Source organism: Diadema antillarum, unplaced genomic scaffold (assembly GCF_040938485.1).
Source record: "Diadema antillarum isolate AM-2024a unplaced genomic scaffold, OU_Dant_1.0 seq00001928_RagTag, whole genome shotgun sequence".
Lineage (NCBI taxonomy): Eukaryota > Metazoa > Echinodermata > Echinoidea > Diadematoida > Diadematidae > Diadema > Diadema antillarum.
The window spans coordinates 254655-266486 of NW_027272591.1; the positions used below are offsets into that span (position 1 = coordinate 254655).

Genomic DNA, 11832 nt, shown 5'->3' on the forward strand with positions numbered 1-11832 from the left:
GCAAAAAGTCCGGTGTTAAATATGAAACACCGAGCTGGTGTTAAATTTTCGGTGCTTATTTATGGTGTTAAATTAACACCTCCAGGTGTCATTTCAAAATATAAAACTGTTTTTTGAAGAGTTTCTTAGTAACTGCACTTCTTGTTGATTTTGAACTTAAACAAGACGATCAAGAATTTTCCGATAAAAATAATACTTGATTTTTTTAAAAAAAATGTGTAAACACATTTACACCGCATCAACACCAATTGGTGTGGTCTCCTACTGAAGCTGGACAGGTGTTATACCATTGATATCAACACCAGCAATATCAAATCAACACCATGCGGTGTCATTTTTGAATTAACACCAGTACAGTGTCAAAATATCACCAGATACAGTGTCAAATTAACACCACGAAGTGCCAGGTGAACACATTTCAACACCATCACAATACATTTTCTACACCTGTGGGTGTGGTCCTCTTTTAACACTTGATCGGTTTTAAATTTAACACCCATGGTGTTAAATCTAACACCGATGTTTTTACAGTGTATACTAGCACTTTGTAGCTGGCGACATTTCCAACCTTTGCACATCTTTCGAAAAAGAGCCACGTAGTCATCCATGACAAATACTCAATTTTTTCCCATCTATGAGTTCTTGTCTTTAGTCTTTCGACGAAAAACTTTCACCGTGTCCTCGTCGGACACGACCACGTACCCCTCGGCGGAAAGACATACGTCGAATGGCTCTCGGAATGCTGTGGCGACGCAGGCGACGTACCTGCCTTTGTTGTTGTACATGTGGACCCCCTTCTCCCCTCCCCGCTCCTTGTGGACCACGTAGATGTTGTTATCGCTGTCGCAGCAGACCCCGCTGGGCTTCAGTTTACCCTTCTCGCCGAAGGAGTCTACTGCCATGAGCAGCTTCCCGTCCTTCGTCATGATGCGGATCTTCTGCTTCCGGGGGCAGCTGACGACGATACGGTCGAGGAGATCGGTGGCGATGTGGCTGGGCCCGACGACGGGGAGGGTCTTCAGCAGAGTGCCGTCCGTGTAGTGGAACGTGATGACGTTGCGTTTGCAGTCGCCGACAAGAATGCGACTCCGGCGATCGACTGTCACGCACGAGAGCTCGACTTCCAACATCTTCACATCCTCGTCTTTGCTGGATGTCTCGAAGCGGAGGTAAAATCGTCCTTGCGGGTCGTACATGCGAACAAACTTCGACTTGTCCACGGCAACGAATCGCCCGTCGGGGAGACAGGCGACATCCTGCGGCATGGACAGCTTGCCGTCCGGCTTCTTGTCCGAGTTCAGGAGGCAGAGGAACTTGCCATCGCGGTCGAGTACCTGCACTCGATCGTTGCCCCAGTCGGCGACGACGGTGTGTCCATCCAAGGACACGGACACACCTCGGCACCAATCAAACTGACCTTCCTTTGAGCCTGCAGATCCAATGGTTGTCGCCAGCTCCCAGACGGGTCCCAAGTCTTCACTCTCATCATCCGCTGACTCCGTGGACTCACTCTTTGGACCATCTTCCTCCTCCTGCTCTACCCCCTCCTCCCCCGTGATCTCCACCAGGTCGATGATGCTCAGGTCCTCCGTCGGTAGCGTGGGCTGGAGCTTCTTCAGGACATCCAGCCTCGATCGCAACGCGAGGTCAAGAGACAGGAGGTGGTAATCATCACCAAAGTCTAAAACACTTTCACCAAGCTCAAAGGCAGTCACAAGCTTTTCCAGCGCCATTTCAACTCTGTCAATCAAACCTTCGATTTTGCCGTCATTTTTCTTTTCAGCGGTGTCGACGTTTCCCAAGTATCGATTCTGGCGGTCCTCTAAATCGTCCTTTTCACCTTTGATGGCGTCCTTGATCTCCGTCCGGAGCTGTTCGGCGCTCCCTTTCAGCTCTCCACGAGTCTTCTCGAGGATTTCCCAAGCACCGCGAAACTTGGCGGCTGTCTGCTGCGCCTCGCTGATCGTTGTTTCCAGTCGTTGTTTCCTGGTAACGGCAGCGTCTTTGATCGCTAGACAACGATGATTCTGCCCCTTGTGGTACAGCACCACGCAATCACTACAAGCTAACGCGCTGCATTTGTCACAGAATAACGAGATTGGTTCTTTGTGCTCTCCACACAGCTTGGTGACGCCGTCTGTCTCGTCTACCTGTGGGTCCTTTTGTTTTAATTTCTGCCATTCCTCCATAGTAAGGATGGTGTGATCACGCAGAACCTTGATACTTTGGTGCGCTCGAAAACAGGTCTTACACATAAACTCTCGACAGTCTTGACAGCGACTAGTGGCGGTGTTCCCTTTTTCGCATGACGTGCACGTCTTCTCCGTCACGCTTGTGTCCGACTCCGATTCCGTGCTCGACTCCCCTTGATCACCGAGCAGCAGCGATTTCATCTTCGCCACCATCGCGTTGATCGGGAGCTCCCCCGCTTTCATCTTCACCGACGTCCCGTCTCGGCAGAGCTCGCACTTGAACAGCCCGCCATTTTGTTTTTGCTGCTTCTCGATGCAGCTCTTGCAGTAAGTGTGCAGGCATGGCAACATGCGGGCATCCTCGAAGTCGCGTTCACACAGCGGACAGGTTGTGAATTCCTCCATGAACTGGACGCTGTGGATGTCGTGCTCTGGGCTGGCTGGATCCGTCTCTGCCGCCATGTTTGGACGTCAGTCGACAGTCTCCACACTGAAGTTATTCACCTGAAGTATTTTTAAACGAGAGTAAAAGTAATATTTATATGCATTCATTATTAACAATCAATATCAAACATCATAATTACTGTATGACTTTGAGGTAAACTTGGTGAAACATATCGAACTTTTAAAATTCCCTTAGGTTTCCTACAGTCCAAAGCACATGAAAGTCACATTAGTTTAGTATACAGTGCACACATTAACACAAAATATCAGAATGATAGAAATAAAGAAACATTGTTTTGATTAAAGGTGGCAAGGAATGGGGTGGGAAGGATTACATTCGTTTCATCCTTCAGTAAAACTCCCCAAATCAAATCAACTGGTTTGACCTTATTTGGGTGATGGCTTCCCCATACTAGATACCCATACTTTGTTTCCGATCCAAAGTTCAAGTGCGGAGTTGACAAACGTCCCTGACGGCTTGCTTTATTTCTCTCCCGCTCATATAAAATCTATTGCCGCTTCCAAAGTCTCACAGATTTAATAACGGCTTGGCATCCATCCCTGGAGTTGTAACTACGCACCCAGTTAGCTGCCGGAAATTCATCTAGTACCAGGTCATCATAAAAAGAATGATCAATGTCAATCAAGCACATAGGGATATCATTCCGTGGATTTGGATGGTCTGTTTTCCATACTAAATATCGGACTCGTGGGCCTTGTTTGCCTAGTGTCGCACTCGTGGGCTGTAATGACTTGTGGGTGTCGGGCTCGTGACGTGCACCCATAATGCATTCACGTTTTAGTTCACGCAAACCAAAAGACGTTTTGCAAAAGAGAGTTTATCCTACTCTTCAGTTACAAAGCAAGTCGTATAATCAAAGTTATTTATTGTACATGTACAAATGTAGTACTGACAGCTGGCCACATAACACTGGCAACAATTACTGAATTATTTTATGCTGAGATGCCCTCATTTTAAATGAATAAACAGTCACATATTTTCTTCACTTTAGTCCTTTCACTTTATCATTGACTATGTACATGTTCATTAAATATTCCTCACTGGCTATACGACGATACAGGCTTATGAGTAGACTGTGTCATCACGAGTCACTAATCAGGCATTTCAAATCAACGGAAGTCAGTTATAGGCAATGTACCGTGCTCTCTCGTTATGGATGAGCCACAATAGCTAAACGCAAGAGTCAATATTAGCAGACAGGGAAATAACAATACAGCCTATACTGTTGATATTTCCCGCTGAGTAGGCCTACTGAGTACACTGGATCGGAGCTTTATGTAAAATACAACAAAGCCCTCGATCCCTCCACAACAAAGACGCTGTCAGGCATGCTGTTAGCATTTCGTTGTCATGGCAACCAATTAAACGAAAGTCGAAACCGCTAGCAACGAGCTCGAGCGGCCTTGCATATATCTCACCATGCACTTTACACCGAGCGACGCGTAATGAGGACACGTTGAGCTTTGCTCGAATTCGCAGACGACTTGTAGCAAATTGTGTGAAAGACGATATGACCAGATATAAACGTAATACGACCTGCAATAGGTTGCCCTCTGCTCACAGGTTGTTGTCTGAACGGAGTGATTATGGAAAGCATGAAAGCGACAGTATAAGTGGTTCTATCTTTATCTGGTGGACAATTCCAGTTACAATTGCATTACATCACCGGCACTCAAATTGGTTCGCACGTCGAATACCTACAACTTATCTCCCATTGCCTTTCACTCAAACGCAGAGAAAAAAAAATCGATGATTTGTCAACCTTTACCTCGTAAAAGGCCACACAAAAGACTCCCAGTGGTACTTAAAGAGCACTAGTACGTCTTCACCAATACGTCGGATTTTTCTGGAATCTCGAATGCGTAACTGATCAATAGGCAGGGAAGCCGTCATAACGAGGCCCACCATTTTTTTTTTCAGAGCATAATATCAAGAGATCTTTATGAAGTTTTGTGTAGCTCAGACTATAGGCACGTGATTGAGATTGCAGTGTACAAGATGTGAATACTGACAAACGGATCATAACAAGAAAACAGCAACAAAACACGAAATCTAACAACAACAAGAAAGTTTCTCCCACACCGAGAAAGAGGCAAATATCGAGGGAAGTTGGGCATACATACAGGCTCAGTAAATTATTCCATTATACATTATGTTATTACAGTATAGACTAGCTGGCATACATCTTGTCATTTTCGAGTATACAACGACATCTAGGACTTTATAGCGTACAATGGGGCGTCCTCTGCACCACCTAACGACAGACTTTCGCAACAAGCAGTTCTATGTTCTCAGTATAACAAGCCATTGCGACTTATTCATGACCACGATTAAGCACTCATTTCAACCTTTTGTGCAACAGGATTCACGACGCCCGACAACGACAAAAAGGTACAAAATGTACCCCGCATTGTTGGGTACATCGTGGAGTGATGAATTACCCTATTCACTATTCACTTCGACTTGACACAGAATGATGTCGATTACACTCTCATAGAATTGGTCGTCTAGAAACCTAGATCTTGAACGTTTCCGACTTTGTGCTCCATCCTCTGGAGTACAACAGGGGAAAAATAATGGTAAGACACTATTATAGGGTTCAAAGAACATTCTGTATTTGGAAGTAAACTTAAGAACGGTTGAACTCTCTCTCTCTCTCTCTGAGGAGAACATACACGGAGGAAACATCAAAACCAACCGTCATATTTCCACACTTTTGCGTGAAACGATCGAATGAAACATTTCTTCAAAAAAGAATCTAAGATACGAAAGAAAGGGAGACAACTGAAGCAGAACCGCAGAAGAAATATTTAATGGCAATGTACTGAAATGAATGTCGTTAGGGAATCCCCGTCCCAACATTGTAAATGACAAGAGTTGTAACGTATTCACTTCCGTCAGACAAATCGCATACACACCAGTAATGTTATAATATAAAATGACTGGATATTGTCACTATAATATTCCAAACTCTCAATTTTTGAATCGAAAGTCGAACATCGTTCTTTTGATTTTCTTGTATTTTTAGTGGTTGCTGTTGTTGTTTGTTGTTGGGGAAGATGACTGGGTTTCAATTCTGTAAATTTCCCTCCCTATGAGAATTATAGATGCTATAAACATGCCGCAATGTTAGGGAACCTTTTGAAATAAAACATCTGATAGACCTGAATGCAGATCTTTTACAACTGTACGTTGTATTGAGTTATTAGATTGATGGGTATTATCATACTCCAGCCTTAGTTACATCCACTCTCCCTCCCCCTCTCTCTCCCTCTCCCTTTCTATATCGACATGTATCAACCTATCTATCCATCTTTTTATTTATCTACCTATTAATCCCCCATTACACCTCTGTTTCGGTCTGCATACAATGTAAATATTCTGCATTATGCTTACAACTCCATGTACATTTAAATACATCCAACTGCAGATCAATACCTTTAGATCTTATCTTTTCGACACGTCAGTAGGCTGGCTGAATACATTTTATTTTTCAATGGAAAATTTATCGATTGGCGTCGGGTCTGAAACTGATTGAACTCTTAGAAATTTTAAATACAACGTTAGTATATTTACGTACAGATAATAATTATTTTTCTCATAAACTACAGTTGTAAATAGGAGCCAAGCAAAGTAAGGATACAGATCTGCGTATTGGAACAGCTATGGAACATAATATTGTATAGTACCCATGCATTTATGTTCGATGGCTCGATAGCCAGGCCCATGTTGTTCCGGCTCCAAACAAAAGTACGAAGCTAGAAGTAATGCATAACGATTTTCGTCACAAACAATGTTTTTGTATCAAGAGTATAGGCTTAAAGCACCCACAGGGAGTGTACGCGACACGACGTGCTGTCATTCTTTTAGCTTATAGAAATACTTTTATAGATAGATATTAATCGAAAATCATGTCATCCCGACGGCTGGGTTTCGCAAACAAACTCATACAAATTGAGAGAACAAAGGGCAATTCTACGAGTGACACCATTGCCTTTGAAAGCAGCACACTGCGCCAATACAAGTTCAACCACGAATGTCATAGGCTTACAAATGTGGATGTGAGCTTGACAGACGCTGCTGTGATCGACTGATAGACGTGAAACGTACACTTCATAACGTATTTCATAGCATAGCTTTCGTTCATTTCATTTATTTCCACTTTCATGATTGGTTTACAAAATAACTGTTATAACTCTTATAGGCCTATATATACTACAAACTATTGAAATACGGATGAAAGGAGGCTAGATTCAATTTTTGTCGTGATACATACAACCTTCAAAACAAACCATTGTGTATTCAAACGTATTGGGACTTATACAGACGTCAGACAGAAGATTAATCTTACTCGTTATGTAGCAAGGGCACATTGTCCATGTTGACGAGCTATGTACTGACACAAGACACAGGTATATAATACCACATCTTGGAAAAATACACTGCATATAATTATGTCGCGTACATTTCAGTGAGACAATATATTACATATATATTAAAATCGTTGGAGTAAAGGTACTATACACGTATTATGCACTGACTTTCGATAACATACAATCATGTGCATAGTCAACGTAGAGTTATTATATATCTCCACGTACTGCACATATATTATACTTACTGTAAAAATGGAGATGGAAATGTATGCCTCTGGGAAACTATACACCGAAACTCGTACGCAGCTCCGCTCAGTGACAATAGATGCAGATGAAATGCTCGAGGTTTTCGCGTCAATTTTGACCAGCAGGTCCTTGGAAACTGATTACGTTCAGCTTCACCGGTGTAGGTCGAGAATAATTATCTTCACCCGCTGGCTTGCCAACCCCGCCTCCCGTTCCGTCTCCGAGTGTGTGCAGCGTCCGTAGTCCGCTCCGTTTCTACGTACGCTCAAATATTTCACTTCTGTACAGTTCGTCACTGCGGAAAACTGATGCGTGCAGTTTATACGGCGATCGCCATGGCTAGTGCTACACGTCCTGCGTAGATATTATTGAAAATTTCTGACTCCTTCGGATCACATTTCTTTGTTTATCTTCCTCACAGAGATGACAAGAAGGCGTTCTAACCACGGTTATTGGGTATCACTTCTTGGTGTCCGTTTCTCTCTATTCAATATTGCACACATCTGCGTCACTAGCTGACTAATAGTGTTCGGTAACAATGCTGGGTCTACGCCTCGCTGAACTGAAGCGTATCTTCAATTACAACTCAGTTTAGTCTCCCCTCCCTTCGCTGTCTATACGCCTATCAACAAACAATGCCTTTCGTCACAGTATTGCAGAAGGCTAAATATTACACCCGTAAAACGTCCGTGTACTCAGTTGACGATTATTACGAGGGATTTACAGATCTACTGTTTTTCGTTATGATGTCCTTTTTACAAGAATTTCATATAAATTTGCACATGGAAATTATAATGTTACCAAAAAAGCAATTTAATCTGTATACTCTAACAAAACTTCGAAGGTCAAAGTTATGGTCTTGTAAATACTGTGAGCTCAGGTGCGCTTACCGAGCTCGTCTGCTAGTCTTCAATTGAAGGCCTCTTGTGTAATATCAAAGATGGATTTTAATCATTCATACATAAGCTTTTGGCACTGTCATTTCTAATTTTTTTTCTATAATATTCATCGTTGCAATTTGTTTGTTATCATGCAATGCAATGCTATACTATCACGATGTAGGCCTAAATTGCATTCTTGGAACGCCGTAGGAGCATCACAGCGTTAGCTAGTATTTTTTTATGAGACCCAAAAAGTCAGGCAGTTGTATACCCGAGAGAATTTACATCGGAAGAAATGAGAATGACAGTGTTTAACTTTATAGGTAAAAACGACACTTTATACATGATAAAGGCCTGTGGCAGATTGTGAGTACCGGTATGGCTGCCAGTGAGTATACCAGGCCCTATGGTGTAGTGAGAAAGAGTTAAGATATCAATTTGTCGTTGATCACTTTAAAAAAAAATCGTAGCAAGATAACATCAAGTGGTTTATTATACGCTAATACCGGGGAATAGTATAAGATCTACTAATATGTTATCCAAGACTATAGTGAAATCATTTCTGACCGTATTGAGGAAATCGTTACAGATTCGTTCCAAAAGTAATACATTCCATATGTAGTCCTTTCTAAATGGGAATCTACAACACATTGTGATGTAACCGGAGTAAAATGCTCAATATACAGTATACTAATTTTATAAGTATGATTTAGATTATGTATAAGATATAATATTTGTAAGGATCTGTGTCGCTCAACTGTTACAGAGATGTTAGGGTAAATAGTATAGTCTATACCAAGATGTATTTTGTAAGGGGACTTTTTAGTCAAGGTGATATTTCGTTGTTCTAAAAAGATCATAAACATCAGTTGTGAAGCTATTTCTTAACTTTTATTCTGATAACACTCACTATTTCTTGTGTTTTCATTTGATGGAGTGAGAATTTGACCTCGAAATGATAATTAATGAACGTTATGGAATTCATTTCTTTGAATTTTGAGTCCCATCATTTGTTTTTTATATTTCACAAGAATTTGCAATACACCGGTGTACTTGATACTGGACAAATTGCATTAGATAATTAAATCAAAATACAGTTCAAAATCTATATTCTGTCGATAAATTAGACAAAAGAATAGAGACAGTTGCACTGATGATAGGCAATACATGTACGTACAACACAATGTTGATTATGTTTTTGTGTCAATATTCAGCGGAACCACTGAGGTTTAAGTCCACTAAACGATGGAAACTGCAAAATGATATGACGGAACCAATTTATAGTAATCATGCTTGTAAATAAAAGAAAAATAACTTCATCACATTTTAGGTTTATTTCTATACAGAATATACCAAACTAAAGCATTGTCCAGTAGTGAAGAATCAGGGTAATTAACTTTACTGAATTCTTATAGTTTCCTTTTATTGATAATTGCGAACCTTTGTCAATTACAATTAAGTTTGTGAGTTCTGTCTGGTACAACATATTGGCCCATTCTGTACTATTTCAAGACCTTGAGAGAAGGTATGCAGGCCTACAGGTTACCATTTGTGATAGTCAACTTGTATCATGAACAATCATTGTATTTTCTTTTTTTTTCAACTGGATGCAGAGAAAAAAACGAGGTCATTAAACTCATATGAAATCCATATAAAAAGTACTAATGCATAAAAACTATAATCATGATAAATTCGAATTTGCATAAGACAATTAATGATAACCCCTGCCTCGATTTCTCGATCAATCTTATACTGCTTAAGTAACTTTGCTACGCTCAATCTCGTTGTTCTATCTTTGGCATATACACGTTTTCTCGTTTTCCATGAAGTCTCTCGAGAAGACAATCGTAAGCTCTCAGCATTATGCAATAAAGTTTGTGTTTGCAGACTATGCTTCATGGGTTTTTTTTTCGTATATTCCCATCGATTCTCTACCCCCTCCCCCCCCCCCCCAAGCACACACACACACACACACACACACACACACACACACACACACACACACACCGCCTCCAATACATTGAACAGCAGCAGCGTCACAGCGTCACATAAGAGCGGCTTTTCTTAATAGAGTATAACGTAATTCGCGAAGGCGCTGTTGTCCTTTAATAAATTTAAGTGTCTTTATCGATCGATTGAATGAATAGTCTGTCGGCCCGTGAGTGGAACGGCCATGAAAATCCGTTGGATCTCTTTTCTTTGTGACACGATTCCCATTATTTTGATCTTCGTCAATCGTCTATTGTTCTCTTTCGCCTTATTCAAAGCTCGTCACAAAAGTGCTCATCTCTATGACTTGCCGCTGTCATGAAGTGTCCAATTACCTAATTTAATGAATTAAGCATCAGGGAGGATCGACGAAGTTTGTACAAGATTAAGACGTTTTCCCTCAGCCTCGTCATGTAGGCATGTAATAAATGACTCGTGATAAAATGAGTCGAAGGGTTTATTTCATTCTTTCCTCTTCTATTTTGCTTTGTAACGAAAAAAAAGAGTCCCTTTTTAATGACGTCTAGCCTAACAGTGTTTAATCCTTGAGCCGAATAATCCGATTTTCCTTGTCCTTCTTCAGTCATTAAGTTAAAAAAAAAGATACCGGGTAAATAATGTTGACTATTTTAAACAAGGAACTGCGGAACATGGGATATTCATGAATAGAGAAAGAAGGAGAAAGAGAAAGATCCTTCGGATGCGAAGAGGTTACGCAACATATATGCTACAAGGGTTCAAATGAAAGATACATAATCATAATCATCATCAACATCATCATCATCATCGTAATCCCGTCCCCTCCACAAAAAAAAAAATCTTTTCTTCTGTAAGTCCCAAATATCTTTGTTAAAGATTCCATTAGAAAAGAAAAGGATATTGTATAAAGTATTATATCACGCAGGGTCGAAAATAAAGAGCACATAAACAAATCTTTTTAGAACGTTATTGTTACAGTAATCGTGCTCTAGATAGTTTTGTCTTTTATGTAGTGATTCACGTTGACGTCTATACGCAAGAATTAAAGAAAAAAGAAGAGACCCGTTGATTTTTTTTTCTAATCAAAATCGATCATAATGAGGAGACAGTATTATGAGACTTTGAAATATCACGAATCCTCCCCAATCAAGAGGTTGTTAAACAGTCACAGTATGTATGCAAATAACTTAAATTTCTACGACATGATTAACTCACGACTCAGTTTCCCATTAAATTCAAGTACTATAAATGAATAATTCCAAAACAATGTTTTGGTAGTATAACATCTGTAACTCAACGCACGATAGTTGGTATTTTTATTTCCTGTAAAACAAAAAGAAAAGAAGAAAGTTGTTAAAATGATTTTCACGTGTTTGAGTATAGAACATTGCTTAACTTTATTTTGATATTTCATAGACTTGTGAAAACAATACTAAAATACAATCACCACATCTAAACTTCACATAATACCTATTGGATTGCTTGTGTGTGAAAACACTTTCATATCAAACATCAGCAGGGCCGGCTGAGCATTTTTAAAAGTGGGGGGGGGGAGCACTTACGGGTTTGATGAGCTAACAAGCAAAAAAAAAAAAGTCCTCAGCTCATCTCTCCACCTCCACTTCCGTGTTTCTTCAGCTGACAATAAAAAAAAGAAGGAAAGAAAAAAGAAAAGGAAGGTCTCTAGGGGAAAATCATAGCCT

General features: G+C 40.6%; 1 protein-coding gene across 1 annotated transcript; it reads right to left on the reverse strand.

Annotated features, from left to right (window-relative positions):
• Positions 1-632: 632 nt before the first annotated feature.
• Positions 633-2682, reverse strand: LOC139713228 (uncharacterized). Its single transcript, XM_071624974.1, has one exon. It carries the CDS (start codon positions 2652-2654, stop codon positions 633-635), a length of 2022 nt encoding a protein of 673 aa, XP_071481075.1. The 5' UTR covers positions 2655-2682.
• Positions 2683-11832: the final 9150 nt, after the last annotated feature.

Excerpts from the sequence above, each read along its gene's own strand:
- LOC139713228 (XM_071624974.1), bottom strand. The coding sequence starts at position 2,654 with ATGGCGGCAGAGACGGATCCAGCCAGCCCAGAGCACGACATCCACAGC.